The sequence below is a fragment of the Somniosus microcephalus genome, chromosome 14 (genome assembly GCF_052327205.1).
Source record: "Somniosus microcephalus isolate GS21.2 chromosome 14, FLI_Smic_1.0, whole genome shotgun sequence".
Classification (NCBI taxonomy): Eukaryota; Metazoa; Chordata; class Chondrichthyes; order Squaliformes; family Somniosidae; genus Somniosus; species Somniosus microcephalus.
Genome location: NC_141000.1, coordinates 101,206,844 through 101,228,166, shown reverse-complemented (window position 1 = coordinate 101,228,166; position 21,323 = coordinate 101,206,844). Strand labels below are relative to the sequence as shown.

The following is a 21,323-nucleotide window of genomic DNA, read 5'->3' as shown; positions in this document are numbered from 1 at the left end:
CCTTCTAGGTGGAAGAGGTCGTGGGTTTGGGAGGTAATGGTACACTCAAGGAACTGTAACCCACATGGGCTACACCCCTTCTGTTTGTGTTTCTATACCTTCTTCATGTATAGCAACTTCTTCCTGGTGTGCTGACAGCTCTTAACCACCTCTAGAATCATAATGGCAACCTCTTGTATTGACTCCAAAGGAGTGGATATATCTGTGCTGATACAAAGAAAATATCTGGCTTAATTTACCTTGCACTACACATAAACTGATGAGAATATTACAGTAACACTTCGCAAAATCTTCACCAAACATGATTGTGCTTCACTTATGAAAAGAAAATAATTATGGCCCAAATGCTTTAAAGGAGCTGCATATATATTACGGCAATGCATATTACACAATAATTTGATGATAATAGCCAAGTAACAAATAGGGCTTGATAAAACAGTGCAACACTGATCAGTCAGAGACGCTCTCAGGAATTAGGGCCATCCCTCATTTGCTCATACAGGTACACTATCCCTTATCCGAAAGCCTTGGGACCAGCTGAGTTTCGGTTTTTGGAATTTTTCGGATTTCAGAACGTATTATTATAAGACTGGGAAATTTGTATTTAATATAAATTTTTAAAAGTTCAGGCTACCTCTTGCGACTGTTCCGTGTCTCATTCCCCTTCCTGCTTCTCTGGAAAGCCGGAAATCGGCTGACTCCTACTAAGCTGGCCCGCAAATCAGGTTGGGTGTGGGGGGAGAAAAGAATATCGGACCGGCCGCGGTTCAGGTTGGGGTCGGGGGGGTCCGGGGGGGGGGGGGTCCAGGGTCGGGGGGGGGGGGTCCGGTCGGGGTCGGGGGGGGGGGGTCCGGGGGTGGGGGGGGGAGAAAAGAATATCGGACGGGCCGCGGTTCGGGTCGGGTCGGGAGAAAAGAATATCGGACGGGCCGCGGTTCGGGTTGGGTCGGGAGAAAAGAATATCGGACGGGCCGCTGCAGCTATCGGACCGACCGCTGTATTGTTGGGTTCACTCTCCCGGTACCTCCTTCACACTGCCTGGCTCGGCCTGCAATCTCCTACCCAGGAGGGAACTCTGTGACCCTCTGCCCTGCTCAGCGTAAGTCGTGCGCCACTCTGGTCATGTCGTGCGCACGACTTACGCTGAACGAAAAAACTTTCGGTTTTTAGAGGTTTTCGGAAGTTCGGATAAAGGATAGTCTACCTGTATCAATATTATTAACCATTTTTTTACCTAGCTGTACGTTGCAGATCCCTTTGCACTTTCAATAGCTGTTGTGTTGCTTTTCAATGGTAGACATTTCTTAAATATTGCTTGGCACGATCTTTAACAGCTACTGAAGAAAATTTTGGTTACTACAGCATCTCATGTCTTAAAGCCATCTTCCACAGCTTCCTGCTTGTGCAGAACCGGGGTAAAAGGTAATTTACACAGTTTGACTGATTTCCTTCCAGCAACTGAAGTACAAGATTGTAATAAATACATTTGACTGCTGATTTTATATCTTAATTTTCCATTTGTGCTGGATGATACAGCAGAAAATGCTGGGCAGATTTTTCCATATGCCATTTGGTAGCTAATACTCCCAATTTGTTAAGTTCATTTTTTTTTTAAACAAACGGTAGGCTTTGACCGCTAGTATATTCCTTAAAACCACCTTTAGCAGTATCTGCACTTTGTAGAACACAACGTGACATGCAATGGGGATAATGTGATATTTAAACATCAACAGGTGTCTTAGCTCCTCAAACAAGGTATTATCATCAAGTCTCAGCTAGTGAAAAGAAAAGTGGCATTTCTATACAAAAGAAATAGACCGGAAGAATCAATATTTACATTGCTGCCTTTATGCAATTAGATATATTCAAAGTGTTCAATGATAATTTCCTATGACCATAACAATATATTTAGCAGAAAGATTGTATTCATTGTCAGGTCATGGTACACTGAAACCATTCTCTGGTCCTTTATCTTTTTGTTTTTATTCAGACTATGAGTAAAATGTACACCAATAAACCGAAGGAATCTGATCTGGTCAAAGGTGGAATACATCCCAGTTTTAGAATGGTTATGATGAATGACTAACCTGATCCAATACTGAGATGTTTTGATTTGCTGTGCTTTTTGCAAATTTTAAATTTACTGTAAACTAGATGAATCAATAACTTGTTCACAGTGCTTTCCCTGAAGCTGCGGTCTGGCCAAAAGATTTCACCGTTAAAAGTAATATTCGTTTGTGACTTCACTGAACACATTTTACATAAATCAATTTCCTTCATAGAAGGAACTTGTAACTAAATAGAGATCAATAGAAATAAAAATAAAAAGAACTTTGTAGTTATAATAAACGCTATGTTGTGACATGTTCACCATAGCAAATTGCCAATGCATCTACACGGATGACTTTGATATCCTCAGCTATCAGTAATACTGGTTAAGATTCCTTATGACAGGCAGTTCTGAACCTCCATTCATCCAGATTTCCTGTATTATCCTGTCTCGACGTTCTATCCTCTCAGCGATTTCTGCTGCTTCTGCACTGTTGGATCCTGCAGTCCCATAAAGTTTTGTTAATCCTTCAAAAGTAAAATCCGAGGAACTTTCTTCATCATCATCACTACTTTCATCTTCACCATCATTATTGTTGCCCTCATTATTACCCTCATCCTGGCAAAAGTCCACTTTCCTATCAACAGGGTTCTTGTGGCAAATTTTTTGTAGGTCTGGTCTGCAGGACACTCGAATCACTATTGCACACAGTGTGAAGATCAAGCCGATGCAGACGCTGGATACAAACAACAAACCAACCATTTCTGGGTTACCTGCAACAACACAAAAACATTGTGCTATCATATGACACAAGCATCCTTGACATAACTCAATTTATTGATAAATAAAACAAAATTGCACTTAAATGATCTGGAAAATGTAGTTCAATATGATGAAAGGGTTCCAAATATAATTTATGAAAAGCTGTGCATTTAATTCAGCAGCCTATACAGTTTTGGCTGACATGCTAGCCCACCATGGGAGGCATCATACTGACGTACTGTGTTTAGTTCTGGGCACCACACCTCAGGAAGGACATATTGGCCTTGGAGGGGGTGCAGCGCAGATTCACCAGAATGATACCAGGGATAAAAGGATTAAATTATGAGGACAGGCTGCTTAGACTAGGCTTGAATTCACTTGAGCATAGAAGATTGAAGGGTGATCTAATTGAGGTGTTTAAGATGCTGAAAGGATTTGTTAGGATAGATAGAGAGGAACGATTTCCTCTAGTGGGGGAAGTTCAAAACAAAGGGGCATGACCTTAAAATTAGAGTTAAGCCATTCAGGGGTGATGTCAGGAAGCAGTTCTTCACACAAAGGTAGTGGAAATTTGGAACACTGTCCCCCAAAAAGCTGTTGAGGCTAAGTCAGTTGAAAATGTCAAAACTGCGATTAATAGATTTTGTTAGGTAAGGGTATTAAGGGCTATGGAACCAAGGTGGGTAAATGAAAGGTTTTGATAGAGTAAACAAGGAGAAACTGGCAGGAAGGAACTAGTACTTAATAGCCTAAGTACCCTTTCCACTGGCAGGAAGATCAGTAACCAGGGGCACAGATGTAATTGGCAAAAGAACCAGAGGGGAGATGAGGAGAATTTTTTTTTTTACACAGTACATTGTTATGATCTGGAATGCACTGCTTGAAATGGTGGTGGAAGCAGATTCAATAGTAACTTTCAAAAGGGAACTGGATATATATTTGAAAACGAAAAATTTGCAGGGCCATTGGGGAAAGAGCAGGGGAGTGGGACTAATTGAATAGCTCTTTCAAAGAGCTGTCACAGGCACGATGGGCCAAATGGACTCCTACTGTGCTATGTGATTCTATGATTCTAAATGGAGATAAGATACAGATCAGCCATGATTTTATTGAATGGCGAGGAACAGGTTCGAGGGGCTGAATGGCCTACACCTGTTCCTATGCATAACCAAACTGGATAGTGCCCTTAGACAATGTCAACACATGCACTTTCCAGTAGCGGATAATGATAATGACCAGGGGCAGGAACTCTTAGCCCAGGGAAACTGAGGCCAGCTACAGAATCATATAGGAACATATGATTCTATAGCTAAAATAAAAGCCATTGTAGTCAGAAACAAATTAACACATCGTGAACAGCCTTCTGGGAGATCATCATGGGATAGGGGTGTTTCTTAGGAAATGATCAACATGAGATATTATTGTTTCTTAAGAAACAGTGGTACAGAACTTGTTACAGCAGGGCACCTCATGGCGTATGCTGTTAGTTAGACTTTTTCCTGCATCGTTCAGCTCAAAATGTTTTTGCGCCCTAACTTGCTGGAAATGTGAGCTGATGATGGCGTGGTGAGGGTAACAGGGCATCTGGGATCTTAGTGACTGGCAGGACCGACAGTCTGTCTCCTTAACCAATGAGATTTAAGGACTGAGAAATAAACAGGGGAACAACTGAGAAGGAGGGTGAATTAGAGTAGGAGAATTAGAGTCAAATCAGATATAGAAAGAGAAATAAAGAGAGGAAAGACTGGATAAAGAGAGAGAAAGTAAAAAAGACAGAAAGGAAAAGTAAGAAAAAATATATAAAATTTAACATTTTTAAAATCTCCAACAACAATTCACCACCTGAAGGAATGAGACTCCACAGTTTAAATTGTTCACTTTCTGGGCCAGCGAGGTTGATTGGCAGTCATTAACAATTATCACATTGTTAAAAGGGTACTTGCGTTGTTAATTACTAGACTTAAAATTCTGTGGCGAGTTTAATGGGTAATTAATGTGATAAATCAGCAAATTCTTAAAAATAATGGGGAGGGTAAGGACGCGATGCTGTTGGTGCAAAGCAATTGACGGATGGTGTAAATTGACAGAGAGTTCTTGAGATTCGCAACTCACTTAATCGCGCATCTCTTAATCCCATGAACTTGTTGGCTGATTTGCACATTAATAATGGTGTCCGTTATTTTTTCAGCAATTTCTGGCCCTTTTTTCTTGCAATGTATATGCCAATTGAATGTGTTCGTTTGAATAATACATGCCTATGCAAACCAGAGACCAATCGATTGCAGTGGACAATTTACAGGCTGAGTACAGCACAAAAAGCTCTTGTCTTTAAAAAGTGATGTGCTTCCACGAGCAACATTCTGTTTTTATTATATAATTAATGTTATATCTCTTCCTTATATATACAGCACTATATTAACAATTTCCTGCTCAGACAACATAATCTATCTCACTGTAACATTATTCTTTTATGTTTAAAATACTTGATGATGAATAAGAAATTCTAAATAATGAAGACGATTAGTAGTTTACTATAAATGTATTTTGACAAACTGAATTACAATATTTCAGTAATCAATCTGAAGTTAAAAATATTGTTTAAAATATTTGAATTTTTCAAAAGGATTCCAGAATTATGGATTCAAGCTACTATCTTGCAGATTTTCTTCCAAGCTATACAAAGTTTATTTTTTTCTAGAATATAAAATGGTGCACTCTTTCCATAATAAAAACAGAAAATACTTGAAATACTCAACAGGTCTGGTAGCATCTGTGGAGAGAGAAAAACAGAGTTTTCCGGAGTGGTAGCAGGCGGGAGTGGAGGTGGGTTGGGTGGGAAATTTTAAAAAGTGGGAGCGGGTCGGGAACCCGCTGTCATCCCGCCCCTTCACGCCTTTCCCTCAGGCATGTTTGCAACAACCCGACCGGCAGAGGCGGGCGACCTAATTGAAAACATTATCAGCTTGTTTACAAGCACTTAAGAACCTTTTTCCCCCTAAATTTAAATTTCCCTGCAAGGCCACGGGATTTACACAGCTTGGGAACCATGTCTGTCAATCTGAGGCGGGAGTTGAATGGCCATTGCTCCAGCTGATTAGTTGACAGCATCAAATGTAGTTTAAAAGCTCCCACCTGACCCCTGATCACTTTCCTCAGGCAGAAGCTGTTGCTGACTGCATTCCCAACACAAATTGAGCTTTCTGCAGGCTGCAAGTCTTTCCAGCAAAGTCTCCACCCAGTCTCACTTCATTGGAAGAACCTCTCTCACCACTGACAACTTGCTTGTCAACTCTACTTCACCTGCCATCTCTTCCATTAGCATGGATGCCATTTATATTCTCTCACCTTGGTCCTCAGAATCGGATCACGATGAGCCCCAACACCAGCAGCACCAACAACACCACAAACTTTCTCCTCAATGCCCTGATGCTCCACATCTGGCTGGCTGCTTGGAGACAAGGGCTATCCACTGAAGACGTGGCTCATGACACCCTTGAGAAGTACTGAGGCCGAGGAGAGATATAATGAAAGCCACATTGCCACCAGATGTGACATGAAGCAGACAATAGGCATGCTGAAAATGCACTTCAGATGCCTTGACAGCTCTGGAGGAGCCCTTCAATACGCACCAGCCAAGGTCTCCAGAACCGTCGTGTTCTGCTGCGGCCTGCACAACATATTGCAGCAGCGAGGATTAGCGCTGCATGAGGAGCAAGGCTCTGAGCGCACAGCCTCTTCAGAGGAGGAGGAGCATCAGCTGGAAGATGAGGAGGAGGAGGAGCAGGAGGAACCTGCGGTGCAGATCCCACCAGCACCCGAGCACATTGCTGCCCGGGAGGCCAGAGATGGCCTCATCATGGCCAGATTTACTTAACTTTACGTTGGCAACACCCCACAGCCACACCATTAAGCATCGCTGTCTGGGGAGGCATCTGGGGCTCTGCCTGAGGGGGTGGCAATGGGGGAGAAGTGTGAGTGCTTTGAGGGAAGCCCCCACTTCCATGTCCCCTTTGACCATCATCCCTCTCATGGACCACCTGCACTTCCCTGCTAGCAAGGAGCTGGAGAGCATCTTGCTGCACATCAGTGAGGCCATGAGGACCCACTTCTACACTGACATCCCTCCTAGAGAGGACGTCTATGAGCCTCTGCCATCAATTCTCCATAGATACCCATCTATTGTCCATGGATAGCCATCTATCCTCCATATAGCCATCTATTCTGCATAGATAGCATGTGCTCCTCTAAGTGGTGCATTAGCTGCTCCATGCAGGTGGCCATCCTTTCCATGGAAGAGCTTATAGTCGCCATCACCTGTGACACGGTGGTGCTCATGTTAGAGATGGACTCCTCCATTCTCTGAACACTGGCAGTCATCATGCTTGCAAAACCTGTCAGAGCCTCCTGCACTTGTTCCTGCAGCTCCAGAATGGCCCCCGAGGCTCAGCGTCTGCATGCAGCTGAGCAGAGCTGGGAGAGTCCTGCGCCCTCCGACAAGAAGTCTCCACTGCTGTCCTTGTCTCTACCATCTGCTGTTGCTCGGTTGTGATTTGTGACACACCAGGTGTGAAGACTGCTCTATCTCGCGAGGGACCCACCAAGGTGTGAGCATCTTCGCTGGTGCTGGCTGCACTTCGGTCTGGTGATGGTGCGCCTTCAGAGGCTGGAGGCTCCTCTGAGGAGTGGTCTTCCTCTTGCGCCTGGACAGTGGTGAGGGCTCTTGATGGACCTGTGGGAGAGTAAAGGGATGAGTTAGATATGTCATATGTAGATTGGGTACAGAAACTATTATGCACATAATGACCATTCAATGGCTGCTGACATCAGCCCCCATATGAGTGACTGATGTGTGCCATGTAACTGTATATGTAATTCTGTCACCAGGTTGCTGAGATGTCCCCCTCTCGCCGTCTCCCACCTCCAGGTGCTCAGCGACACCCACCAGCTCTAAGGCAGCCTCCTCTGCTGTGGTCAGGGTGGCCATTGATGGGGTTCCACCGCCGGTTCTCTCCCTCTCCCTTTTATTGTGGGCTCTCTTTTCCTGTCAGGAGGGAAAGAAGAGAAGGTTGAGTGAGAGGGATGGAATGAGTGCATGGAATGGATGGGTTACATCTGTAGACAGTGACTATGATGGAGTGGGGTGGCAATTCCAAGTGACTCCTTGTGTGTTTGTTAGTTGGTATGACTGCATTAGGATGAGGGTGAGTGTGAGGGGTGGCTAGTAAGATGGGGATGTGATAATGTAGATAGAGAGGGAGGGATGGGTGGAGGTGCAAGGTATGTTGGTGTGAGTAAGGATGTGCAGGAGAAGGGTTGGGAAGGCAGAGTAATGGGGATGTGATGAGAGGCACAGCAGGATGAAGGTGAGTGTGGCTTTGTACTCACGTTTCCTGATCTAACGAGATCGTTGAAGCATTTGCGGCACTGCACCCAGGTCCTCCTGACGACATCCCGGTTATTCACCTCCTCTGCTATTTGGAGCCAGGCTCCTTTGCTCTGCTGGGGAGGTCTCTTCCTCCCTTCAGCAAGGAAGAGGACCTTCCTGTATGCTCTGACTCTCTCCACAAGCAAATGGAGGGAGTCGTCGGAGAACCTGGGTGCAGCCCTCTGCCTCTGTGCAGCCATCTTTCCAACTGTTTGGAGCAATGAAAACCTCCAGTGTGCTGCCTGCACACTCCTAGATGAACCTTCAAATGCAATGTGGCCATGGCTACTTTAAATATCCCGGCTGAAAATGCATCATCGATGATGTCAGCAGACCCGCACCATTTAATTGGGCCGGGTAACGCGCAGGGTGGGCTTAATAGGCCCCATTAACGTAAAGTCGTTCTGTGGAGTGGGATGGAGCCAGCAACGGGGTCGCGACCTGCCATGGGGGCCGCCCGCACCAGACCGCCCAGGTAGGGAAAACTCCGGCCAGAGTTTCAGGTTGATACCTGGGATGGCACGAATGATGTATGAGGAGAGATTGGGTCGATTGGGCTTATATTCACTGGAGTTTAGAAGAATGAGAGGGGATCTCATTGAAACTTATAAAAATTCTAACAGGACTAGACAGACTAGATGCAGGAAGGATGTTCCCGATGGTGGGGGAGTCCAGAACCAGGGGTCACAGTCTAAAGATAAGGGGTAAGCCATTTAGGGCAGAGATGAGGAGGAATTTCTTCACCCAGAGAGTGGTGAACCTGTGGAATTCTCTACCACAAAAGGCAGTTGAGGCCAATTCATTAAATATATTCAAGAAGGAGTTAGATATATTTCTTGAGGCTAAAGGGATCAAGGGATATGGGGAGAAAGCAGGGACAGGGTACTGCATTTGGATGATCAGCCATGATCTCATTAAATGGTGGAGCGGGCTCGAGGGGCCGAATGGCCTACTCCTGCTCTATGTTGATGATATTTCGTCAGAACTGGAAGAAGTTTGAGATGTAACTGTTTTTAAGCAAGTAGAGAGGCAGGGAAAGGTGGGGAGGAGGAGAGGAGCAAAGAACGAAAGGGAAGGTCTATGATAGGGTGAAGAGTTGGAGTGATTAAATGACAAAAGGGATGATGGTGCAAGGTAAAACGGGGTGGTAATGGAACAAGTAAAGAAACAAAAGTTGAGACTAGCGGATCTGTAAATGGCAACAGCAGAATCATTACTAACACCTGCTGTCCGAAAAATCAGTAGTAGTGGTTATGATCTGAAGTTATTGAAATCAATGTTGAGTCCAGAAGGTTGTAAAGTGCCTAATCAAAAGATGAGGTGCTGTTCCTTGAGCTTCCATTGAACTTCATTGGAACAGTGTAGGAGGCCGAGGACAGAGAGGTCAGAGTGGGGGTGGGACAAAGAATTAAACTGGCATGCAACCGGAAGCTCAGAGTCATGCTTGCAGATCGAATGGAGGTATTCAGCAAAGCGGTCGCCCAACCTGCATTTGGTCTCCCCAATGTAGAGGAGACTACATCGTGAACAGTGAATACAGTATACTAAATTGTATGAAGTACAAGTAAATCGCTGTTTCACCTGAAAGGAGTGTTTGGGCACCTGGACGGTGGGAATGGATGTGAAAGGGCAGGTGTTGCATCTGCTGCGCTTGCACGGGACGGTGCTGTGGGAAGGGGAATGTGTGTTTGGGTGTTGGAAGGATGGATCAGGGTGTTGCGGAGTGAATGGTCCGTCCGGAATACTGAAAGAGACTCTTCAGTAGCACAATGATTCTACAAGGTAATTTCCTGGAGAGACCCTGTTTTATCTTCACCAGAGACCCCAAGTCTGTGATGAAACAAACTAAATGCATCATATACCTCGTGCTACTTTGAACACACAATATCCACTCTCTGTTTGTACATATTTATCAAACAGCAACAGCAGCTCCTGGGCCAGGACGCAAGTTATGCCTTCATATAATCATAGAAATTCACAGCACAGAAGGAGGCCATTCACCCATCATCCTGTGCTGGCTGTTTAAAAGAGCTATCCATTTAATCCCATTGTTCTTGCCTTAAATTTTTCTTTCAAATATTTATCTGCTTCTTTTTTTAAACGATTATAGATTATGCTTCCATCACTGTTTGGGTAAGGCATTCGATGTCCTAACGACCCTTTGAGTAATAATAATCTCCTAATCACTCCACTTGTTTTTAGTCTTAAATTTTAATTTTGATCAATTCTATCAGATCTTCAAGGATCACCCTCATTGAATCACTATGAAGTACAGTATCACCTCTATATCAATTAAAATATACTAAAATGCTGTATACCTACTTTTGATGTAAGCAAATATAGCCAGAGTGCTGATAACAGTTTTGCCTTCTTTCATTGAAAACCTGGATTCTCGAGGGCCTAAGGACCTATTGACTATATATGCAAAAAGATAAAAAAAATTAACTGCTAGCTGTAAAAGAAAAGCTTGCATCTTAAAGTGCTTTACATGCAATGAATTACTGTAAAGTGCTGTGACTGTCATTATGTCCACAAACACAGCATATAACACGATTCCACAAACAGCAATGAGATAAATCACCAGTTAATCTGATTTATTTTTTCAGTGGTGTTGCTTGAGGAAGCAACTTCAGGCTGGATACTGAGAAAACTACTTACTCCCCTTCGAATAATGTCCCAGGATCTTTAGTGTCCATCAGTACCACAGAGACAAGGTCATTGTAAGAAGGCAGGAAAGAGATTGACCTTTAGACACTTCCGGCATACAGAATGTGCAAGAGCTTCATTAGGGATTGAAAATCCGTATCAATGATGGTATTGGGATGCAGCCCTCGATTTCTTATAGTTCATGCAGAATTCCCACCCAGCGCTATGTCTGCCCATTAGAGGTCAATCTGGTTCTCGCACAATGGGAAGGGAATCTCTTAAAGTTAGATTGCACCTTTCAATTTTCCTGCCATTCTATTTAAAGATATAGGGATCAGTGCTGCCCTCTTACTGGATCTAACAGAAGAGGACAAAGAAGACCAAACAAGGGATGGCAGAGAGATCAGATTGCACCAGACCGGATACTACACTAGCAACTATGCTTACAGGTTAAGGCAGAGCAACCAAACAACGTCAGAGGAGAACTCCATTCACAAATTCAACAGGAAGGCTGTTACAGAGCTCTGATCTCTGAAACAAGGATACCTGTAGCCAACCTGCGTGCATTATCAATGACAGTCAAGTTAATTACTGTCCTCCAATTCTATGCTTCTAGATTCTTCCATGCTACCACAGGATATATCTACAATATAAGCTAATTTGCTATACACAGATGTATCAAGCAGATGACTGATGCACCATTCCCTGCCCAACAAACATGTTAGAATTTCTACCCTGATGTATTGAAATGGCTTCTGTTGTGTATCCATTTATTTCTTATTGGTTAATTATGTCCAAATGATGCATCAAAGAATGCCAATAAATGTTCTAAATTACAGTGTTATCAGTGATTGAGCTAAGAACATAAGAAATAGGAGCAGGAGTAGGCCATACGGCCCCTCGGGCCTGCTCCGCCATTCAATAGGATCATGGCTGATCTGAATCTAGACTCACGTCCACTTCCCTGCCCTCTCCCCGTAACCCCTAATTCCCTTATCTGCTAGGAAAATGTCTATCTCCATTTTAAATGTATTTAATGTTGCAGCTTCCACAGCTCTCTGGGGTAGCAAATTCCATAGATTTACTACCCTCTGAGTGAAGAAGTTTCTCCTCATCTCAGTTTTGAAAGGGCAGCCCCTTATTCTAAGATTATGCCCCCTAGTTCTAATCTCACCCATCAGTGGAAACATCCTCACCGCATCCACCCAATCAAGCCCCCTCACAATCTTATATGTTTCGATAAGATCGCCTCTCATTCCTCTGAACTCCAGTGAGTAGAGTCCCAACCTACTCAACCTTTCCTCATACGTCAACCCCCTCATCTCTGGAATCAACCGAGTGAACCTTCTCTGAACCGCCTCGAGAGCAAGTATATCTTTTCTTAAATATGGAAACCAAAACTGCACGCAGTATTCCAGGTGTGGCCTCACCAATACCCTGTATAACTGCAGCAAGACTTCCCTGTTTTTATACTCCATCCCCCTTGCAATAAAAGCCAAGATTCCATTGGCCTTCCTGATCACCTGCTGCACCTGCATACTAACTTTTTGTGTTTCATGCACCAGGACCCTTTGTACTGTAGCACTTTGCAGTTTCTCTCCATTTAGATAATAACTTGCTCTTTGATTTTTTCTGCCAAAGTGCATAACCTCACACTTTCCAACATTATATTGCATCTGCCAAATCTCTGCCCACTCACTTAGCCTGTCTATGTCCTTTTGCAGGTTTTTTATGTCCTCCTCACTCACTGCTTTCCCTCCCATCTTTGTATCGTCGGCAAACTTGGATATGTTGCACTCGGTCCTTTCCTCCAAATCGTTAATATAGATTGTAAAGAGTTGGGGTCCCAGCACTGACCCCTGCGGAACACCACTAGTTACTGATTGCCAGCCTGAGAACGCACCATTTATCCCAACTCTTTGTTTTCTGTTAGATAGCCAATCTTCCACCTATGCCAGTATATTACCCCCAATCCCGTGATTTTTTTATCTTGATCAGTAATCTTTTGTGTGGAACCTTGTCAAATGCCTTTTGGAAGTCCAAATACACTACATCCACTGGTTCCCCTTTATCCACCCTGTATGTTACATCCTCAAAGAATTCGAGCAAATTTATGGAAGTGGCAATAGATTATAAACCTACCATTTTCATTATAAACCCATGAAGGTGTGAGACCAGAGAAACTTGGATCAACTTCCTGCAACAACATTTTGGAAACTGAAAAAGATTTAAAAAATAAGCTTCAGTTAAATTAAAAACCAGCGGTTGCAGCCTTTACCCCCTAATGCAGCTTATGAACCATACAATATTCTCACACCACATAGTAGCATAGGTTTTCTTCTATTGGTATATTTTAGACCCAAACAGTTATTGGTGGATGTTAAGATTTGGTTGTTTTTGCATCAGTTGTTCTCTCAGGTTCTGCATTACTGGTCACTCCCAAAAATGGACCTCATATCCCTTATGAACCAGAGTGCATCTTTTTACTGTCCAACATCTAGTTAAGCAAAAGCATGAGCTGGGGATTGTAACACAGAAACCTTGCTCTGTATATCAGCTACTGAGAATTCGCACATGCATTCTACTCTCTTAAGAGAAGGCAGGCTGAAAAGCATTCCACCAAGGCAAGGCATAATTTCAAATGAGCAACTCGTTTATTTTGCATAAAATAAATGAATGAACATTGTACAGTTTTCACAGTGAGAATTTTCCTATGCACCTCAGTCGTGAAAAATAGTAAGTACATAATGGCCATAATTTTCCGGGGGGGGTCAGCGGGCGGGATCGGTGGCGGGTCGGGTGGGAAATTAGATTTTTTTGACTGTGGGTCGGGAACCCACTGTCATCCTGCCGCAATGGTTTTTAACCTTACCTTTGAACTTTAACTGCTCACCCACGGGGTCCACACTGCTCGTGGACCATGTCTGTTAACCTGAGGCGGGAGTTGAATGGCCATTGAATCAACTGATTAGTTGATAGCTTGAAATGTAGTATAAAATCTCCCACCTCACAGCTGTTCACTTTCCAAGCACAGAAGCTGTTGCTTACTCCATTTAGAAGACAGATTGAGCTTTATGCAGGCTGCAAATGTTTGGCGCGAACTCTCCATCCAGTGTCACCTCACTGGAACAACCTCTCTCACCATTGACAGGTTGCTTCTGTCATCTCAACTTCACCTGCCATCTATTCCATCAGCATGGGTACCATTTATACTGTTTCACCTTGGTCCTCAGAACCTGACCACAATCAGCCCCAACACCAGCAGCACCAGGTACACCAGCAGCAACACTAACCTTCTCCGCAATCACCTGATGCCGCATAGGACAGATGGCACCAGCACCCAAGCACATTGCTGCCCGGGAGGCCAGGGATGGCTTCACCATGGCCAGATTTACTTCACTTGACGCTGTACACCCTGGCTGCCACATGATGCACCACGTTGGCACCACCCCACACCAACACTATAAATCATCCCTACAATGCCCAAGCCATTCCTTTCACACTCATGACTATTGCGGGGGGAACCGTTATGTCTCACCATTCACTGCAACTCACTAAGCCACTTCCAAAGGTGCACACAAATTTGTCGAAGAACGCAAAGTGTTGAAAATAAAGGTTTCAATGTTTGACAGCACATTAACAGAAACTTTACATGAACATTGGATAAAACCCCCAAGTGGCTACCCTTGTGTGTTGTTAGTTGGTATGATTGGACTAGAATGAGTGATGAGTGAGATGGGGAAGTGATAATGTAGAGAGAGGGGGATGGGTGAAGGTGCAAGGTAAGTTGGTGTGAGTAGGGATGTGCAGGAGTAGGGTAGGGAAGGCAGAGTGATGGGGATGTGATGAGAGGCACAGCAGGATGAGGTTGAATGTGACTTTGTACTCACATTTCCTGATCTAATGAGATAATTGAAAGATTTGCGCCACTGCAGCCTGGTCCTCCCGAGGACATCCCTGCTTGTGCCCTCCTCTGCAATGTGCAATCAAGCTGTCTTGGTCTCCTGGGGAGGTCTCTTCTGCCCATCGGGAGGGAAGGGGTCCTCCCTGCATGCTGTGACTCCCTCCAGAAGCATATGGAGGGAGTCATAGGAGAGCCTGGGTGCACCCCTGCACATCTGTGTAGTGATTGTCAGTGTTTGCAGCACCTCAATGCTGTAGAACACTGACAGCACAAACGTCAAATGTAAGGTGGCCAGGGTCCCTTTAAGGAAACCGGCTCAAGACTCGTCATGAATGACGTCACCAGACCCGCTCCATCTAATTGGGCCAGGAAACCCGCTGGTTGGGCTTAAGAAGCCCCATTGAAGTAAGTTCATTTTAGGCAGCGGGATGGAGCCAGCAGCGGGGCCGCGGCCCTCCACCGACACCGGCCGCAGCAGAGCCGCCGAGGTGAGCAAAATCTCGGCCAATGTCTCTAAACGTAGCCTCACTTTCAAAGCCAGCAGGTTCAGCCCTTTTAAAAATGTAATAGACTGCTATTGTCCTCTGATCCTATCTCAGCTCATCTACTGCTGAATCCTTCATCCATACCTTTGTCACCTCCAGACTTAACTATTCCAATGCTCTCCTGGCCAGCTTCCCATCTTCTATCCTCCATGAACCTCAGCTCATCCTACACTCTACTCCCCGTATCCTATTCCATACTAGGTCCCGCTCACCCATGACCCCTGCCCTCACGGGTCCCCCAACAACTCCAATTTAAAATTCTCATCCCATGTTTAAAACCCTTCATGACATCACCCCATCCGATCTCTATAATCTCCTCCAACCCTACAAACCCTCTCCTTGAACTCTCTGTTACTTTAACTCTAGCCTCTTGTGCACCCCCTCCAGAGTTATGACAGAAAGAAGGAAGAAGCCTTGCGGAAATTCACCTCCATGGTCTTTTAATTTGTACCATGTACTTAAAAAATAAATAAACGCATACATATATCAATATATATTGCAACATGTAAAATCAAAATAGCTCCCTTTCTAGAAAATGTTAAACATTTGAAAGGGACAAACTATTTTTATTGGTTGAGGGGAAAAAAATCAAAATAGTTTTCATAATATGAAGTCAAAGCCAAATGATGCAATACTGGATTTTAACATGATCGCATTGTGTTTGTACACAAATGATAGAGGTTTGTCAACTCTTTTTTTATGAAGACATGAACCATTTAAGGATATCACTAAGATGATGCACGTTTATATCCTGGTAGTTTAAAAAAATACTGAATGCATCCACTGGAACCGCCCATCAAAACGACCTCCCCTGATGCCATGGAATTTCATAAATTCCACCCTTTGTGTCTTGTTGAGTGATGCATGGAATACTGGTTTCACTCTCTGAATTAACTACTATTAGCAGAAACTAGATCAACAGCCCTATTTAATTCATTTCAATTTGACAAGCCCATCAGTGTCTAAATCACGTGGAGACACATTGATTAATTTTTTAGCGTAGCAATCTGTCACCACATCCTACCATAGCACTGTTGCATGTCTTGCTAGCTACTTGCATGAAGGAACATGATTTTCGTCACTTTGCGCTGACATAAGTGTGTTAAATGATGCTCATCCTTCATAGGTATGAACTTATTTAACAGCTTGATATAACAACGTTTAATGACCGTAACAAAGCAAACCATCCAATGGAGGATAATATTTCACTTCTCCTTTGTTTTCTTAAAAAGAGCTGCCCTGCTACAGTTGAGTTGCTTACTGTAGAAGTGGCAATACAACAATTTTAGCATTACAAATTATTTTAAATCTTAAGTGTAGCGAATATATTGTTTCTCAGAACTCTAAAAAAAAAATCAGTGTTGCAACGTTTTTTGCACTGTTCTGTTAATTTTCAAGTCAAATTTCAAGAGCTGTAAGTTCTTTAAACTTATGTTGTAGCCATACAGTGGTCAGCTTCCTAACACTACTGGCAAAGTTACGGGGAAAAAAAATCCCAGACGTGAGCACCAACTGCACTTCCACTTTAATAAAATCAACTCATTAAATAAGATATAAATTGTACGTTATAATATATAACTAACAGATCTCCCATGGCATTGCTTTCTATGAGTTGGAGGTTATGTTGTTGCAAATGCCTTTAACGGTTCTGGAAACAGTTCTGTGACAGATATGTTCAGACAAAGTGAATTTTTTTTGATAGGTTCCTGGAAAACACAAAAAAGTATGTATCTGCACATCTTTTTCCCAGTATCTTTGAAATATAGGTGCGTGACAGGAGAGAAGTCTTCAACATCAGTTTTACAAGGAATGACATTTTGCTTTTAGCATAACAAAGCACAGAAGGATGAAAGAATACTGAAAAACGTGAACATCATTAGTGAAGAGGTGAAATTAGTGGATGAGTTAATATATCTGAGAAGTTGTACACCTAAAGAAGGTGGGTGTGAGAAAGAGATACAGAAGTGCACTGTTCTAGCTGTAAGAATTTTAACAGAATATGAAAAATGTTCTGGTGGAAATTTAAAAAAAATCAGAATTCTACATAAAGGTTCACCGAAGTATGATATTTCTGTTATTCTGTTCCACATTACCTTTGAATTATTTGTATGCTGACTTTAATAATACCAAATAAAAGCTGGCACAAACTCAGTAATATAACAAATAAAATCATATAACAAATACAGTGGGTGAATTTCATTACCGTTTTCAGCACATTAGTAGTGTCGAAACAGCGTGGGAAATTATTTTAGTGAGCTGAGAGTGTTTATCTACTTCACAGTACCATTCTAGTAACTAGTGTATGGAGTACAGGTTCGCTGTTACAATTGCTTGGTCATGCTACCATACATCTAGATATTGGGTAGAAAAAGGATCATAGAGTAGATGAAATAACAACAGAAAATGCTGGAAATACTCAGCAGGTCAGGCAGCATCCGTGGAGAGAGAAACAGAGTTAACGTTTCAGGTCTGGGACCCTTCATCAGAACTGGAAAAAGCTGGAGCTGTAACAGATATTAAGCAGGTGCAGAGACAGGGGGGGGGGGGTTAGGAGGGGAGGAAGAAATAGAAAGAACATCCTGTACTTTTGTAAGAGCCAGGAAAGATAAAATGTTGCAAATGGGAATGGCAAAAATCATACTGCATGAAAAATGGGGGCAGGGATAATTATCTGAAATTGTTGAACTCAATGTTGAGTCCGGCAGACTGCAAAGTGCCCAATCGAAAGATGAGGTGCTGTTCCTCGAGCTTACGTTGAGCTTCATTGGAACAATGCAATAGCCCGAGGACAGAGAGATCAGAGTGGGAGTGAAGCGGTGAATTAAAGTGACAGGCGACCGGAAGCTCAGGGTCACCCGTACGGACTGAATGGAGGTGTTCCGCAAAGCGGTCGCCCAATCTGCGTTTGGTCTCCCCAATGTAGAGGAGACCGCATCGTGAGCAGTGAATACAGTATATTAAATTGCAAGAAGTACAAGTAAATCGCTGTTTCACCTGGAAGGGGTGTTTGGGGCCTGGACAGTGGGAAGGGAGGAGGTAAAAGGGCATGTGTTGCATCTCCTGCGCTTGCACGGGAAGGTGCCAGGTGAAGGAGCAGGGCTGTTGGAGGTGATTGAGGAGTGGACCAGGGTGTCGCGGAGGGAGCGGTCCCTTCGGAATGCTGAAAGGGGAGGTGAGGGGAAGATGTGTTTGGTGGTGGGATCACGTTGGAGGTGGCAGAAAATGATCCGTTGAATGTGGAGGCTGGTGGGGTGAAAGGTGAGGACAAGGGGAACCCTATCGTGGTTCTGGGAGGGAGGGGCAGGGGTGAGAGCAGAAGTGCGGGAAATAGAACGGACACGGTCAAGGGCCGTGTCAACCATGGTAGAGGGGAATCCTCGGTTGAGGAAAAAGGAAGACATGTCAGAAGCACTAGTATGGAAGGTGGCATCGTCAGAATAGACGCGGCGGAGACGGAGAAACTGGGAGAATGGAATAGAGTCCTTACAGGAAGCGGGGTGGGAGGAAGTGTAGTCCAGGTAGCTGTGGGAGTCGGTGGGCTTGTAGTGGATGTTTGTTGAAAGCCGATCGCCAGAAATGGAGATGGAGAAGTCAAGGAAGGGAAGGGAAGAGTCGGAGATGGACCATGTGAAGGTGAGGGCAGGGTGGAAATTGGAAGTAAAGTGAATGAACTTATCCAGTTCAGGGCGAGAGCAGGAAACGGCACCAATACAGTCATCGATGTACCGGAAAAAGAGGTGAGGGAGGGGACCTGAGTAGGACTGGAACAAAGAATGTTCCACATGTCCCATGAACAGGCAGACATAGCTAGGGCCCATCGGGTTCCCATAGCAACACCTTTAATTTGGAGGAAGTGAGTGGAGTCAAAGGAGAAGTTGTTCAATGTGAGAACAAGTTCAGCCAGGCGGAGGAGGGTGGTGGCGGATGGGGACTGGTTGGGCCTCTGTTCAAGGAAGAAACAGAGCACCCGAAGGCCATCCTGGTGGGGGATGGAGGTGTAGAGGGATTGGATGTCCATGGTGAAAAGGAGACGGTTGGGGCCAGGAAACTGGAAACTGTTAAAGTGACGGAGGGCGTCGGAAGAGTCGCGAATGTAGGTGGGAAGAGACTGGACAAGGGGAGAAAAAATAGAGTCAAGATAGGAAGAGATAAGTTCCGTGGGGCAAGAACAGGCTGAAACGATGGGTTTCACAGCACCCCATCTTTCGATTGGGCACTTTGCAGTTCAACAATTTCAGATAATTATCCCTGCCCCCATTTTTCATGCAGTATGATTTTTGCCATTCCCATTTGCAACATTTTATCTTTCCTGCCTCTTACAAAAGTACAGGATATTCTTTCTATTTCTTCCTCCCCTCCTAACCGCCCCCCCCCCCCCGTCTCTGCACCTGCTTAATATCTGTTACATCTCCAGCTTTTTCCAGTTCTGATGAAGGGTCCCAGACCTGAAACGTTAACTCTGTTTCTCTTTCCATGGATGCTGCCTGGCCTGCTGAGTATTTCCAGCATTTTCTGTTGTTATTTCAGATTTCCAGCATCCGCAGTATTTTGCAATTATAATAGAGTAGCTGAATCCGTTTATGGGAATGACCAGTGACACTGATGCTGAGAAAATACCTCACGTTAAAAACTCAAAAATGTGAGTGTATATTTGTAGAGTTGATCTCAAATGGGTGTTGCCATATATGGCTTTATACTATAAATGTTGTCCCTTACAGTATCTTCTTCCCAAGATCGAAGATTATTTATATACTGTATAACCTTTATACACTAACTGAATTGGACTAATCTGGTTTATAAAAACGATTTAAAAACAGTGGCCTAGAAATTCACTATGGCCCCGCCAGCTGGCTAGCGCCCAAAAGTTAGCGCTGGGCGGGAAGCCTGTAGCGATCGTCAGATATTCATTGTTAGCGCCCCAATTCGGAACCGGGCGCTATACCAGGGTGTGCCCGCCTCCGCTTGAGGCGCTGACACTGAATATCAGCGCTCTTGGCGCCGCTGCGCCAGCCGCTGCGGAGCGGCAGGCTGCGGTACTGCAGGCCTCCTCCTTCTCTTAAGGGGGAGCTGCCTGCAACGGGGAGATCGCCGCTGGATAGTGCCGGCAAATGAGCCCGGCACCACGGAGAAGTGCCGGGCTCGCGGAAAGCAGCCGGCAATGCCGCGGAGGGGGGGGGTGGAGGAGGCCGGGGAAGGAGGTGCGGGCAGGCGGCCGCCGAAAAAGCGGCCGGCCGCACCTTCCGCTTTAAAGCGCCCCACTAAGGCAGCAGGACGGCCCCGTTTTCTGGTCGCTGTTTGCGGCCGCTTCGGAGGAGGCGGCCGCAACTAAATATGGGGATCGGGCCGGTTTCGGGGCGGAACCGGGGCACTGCACACACCGATGACGTCATCGGTGCCGGCGCAGCGCTAACGGCTACCGCCGCCAATACCGCTGCGCTGAATATCTGCGCAAACTCATTTCTGGCGCAAAATCACTCTTTAGGCGTTAACTGGGCGCAAAGCAGGCAGCGCCTTAATGAATTTCTAGGCCAGTGCCTTAACTAAAAGCTTATTCTACATCTATTACAATACGGATAAACATTCCAGTGTTGACAGTCAAAGTTAGTATTATTTCATTTTCTAGTCGCTCCATAGATACAGTAGGAGTAGGGCAATTAATCCTATCATATCATTTTCCATGCGTCAACCAATAACATGTTCCCCCGCTGTTAACATTTGGACCTCAAAACACATCAATAGATGTACAGCTGTAGCTAGTTTTCACCACAATATGAATTCTAATATTTTTATACATAAGAACATAAGAAGTAAGAGCAGGAGTAGGCCATATGGCCCCTCGAACCTGCTCCGCCATTCAATAAGATCATGGCTGATCATCGACCTCAACTCCACTTTCCCGCCCGATCTCCATATCCCTTGATTCCCCTAAGAATAGAAACTCTTGGTAATTATACAAAAAATTATTCCAATTTAATTATACACATTTGCAAA

The 21,323-nt window shown here is 44.5% G+C and overlaps 1 protein-coding gene across 5 annotated transcripts in view; it reads right to left on the bottom strand.

Annotated features, from left to right (window-relative positions):
* Positions 1 to 843: 843 nt before the first annotated feature.
* The window catches only part of eva1c (eva-1 homolog C (C. elegans)), a 165,824-nt gene continuing 145,344 nt past the window's right edge, over positions 844 to 21,323 (bottom strand). For 2 of the 5 annotated variants that reach the window (XM_086007057.1, XM_086007056.1), the window contains 3 exons: positions 13,026 to 13,100; positions 10,560 to 10,652; positions 844 to 2,823 (listed from right to left, as the gene is read on the bottom strand). In XM_086007057.1, coding sequence (XP_085863183.1) covers positions 2,423 to 2,823; positions 10,560 to 10,652; positions 13,026 to 13,100 — 569 coding nt within the window. In that variant the 3' untranslated portion in view covers positions 844 to 2,422. The remainder of the gene's footprint in view (positions 2,824 to 10,559; positions 10,653 to 13,025; positions 13,101 to 21,323) is intronic. The other 3 variants (XM_086007054.1, XM_086007053.1, XM_086007055.1) reach the window with 2 other exon arrangements.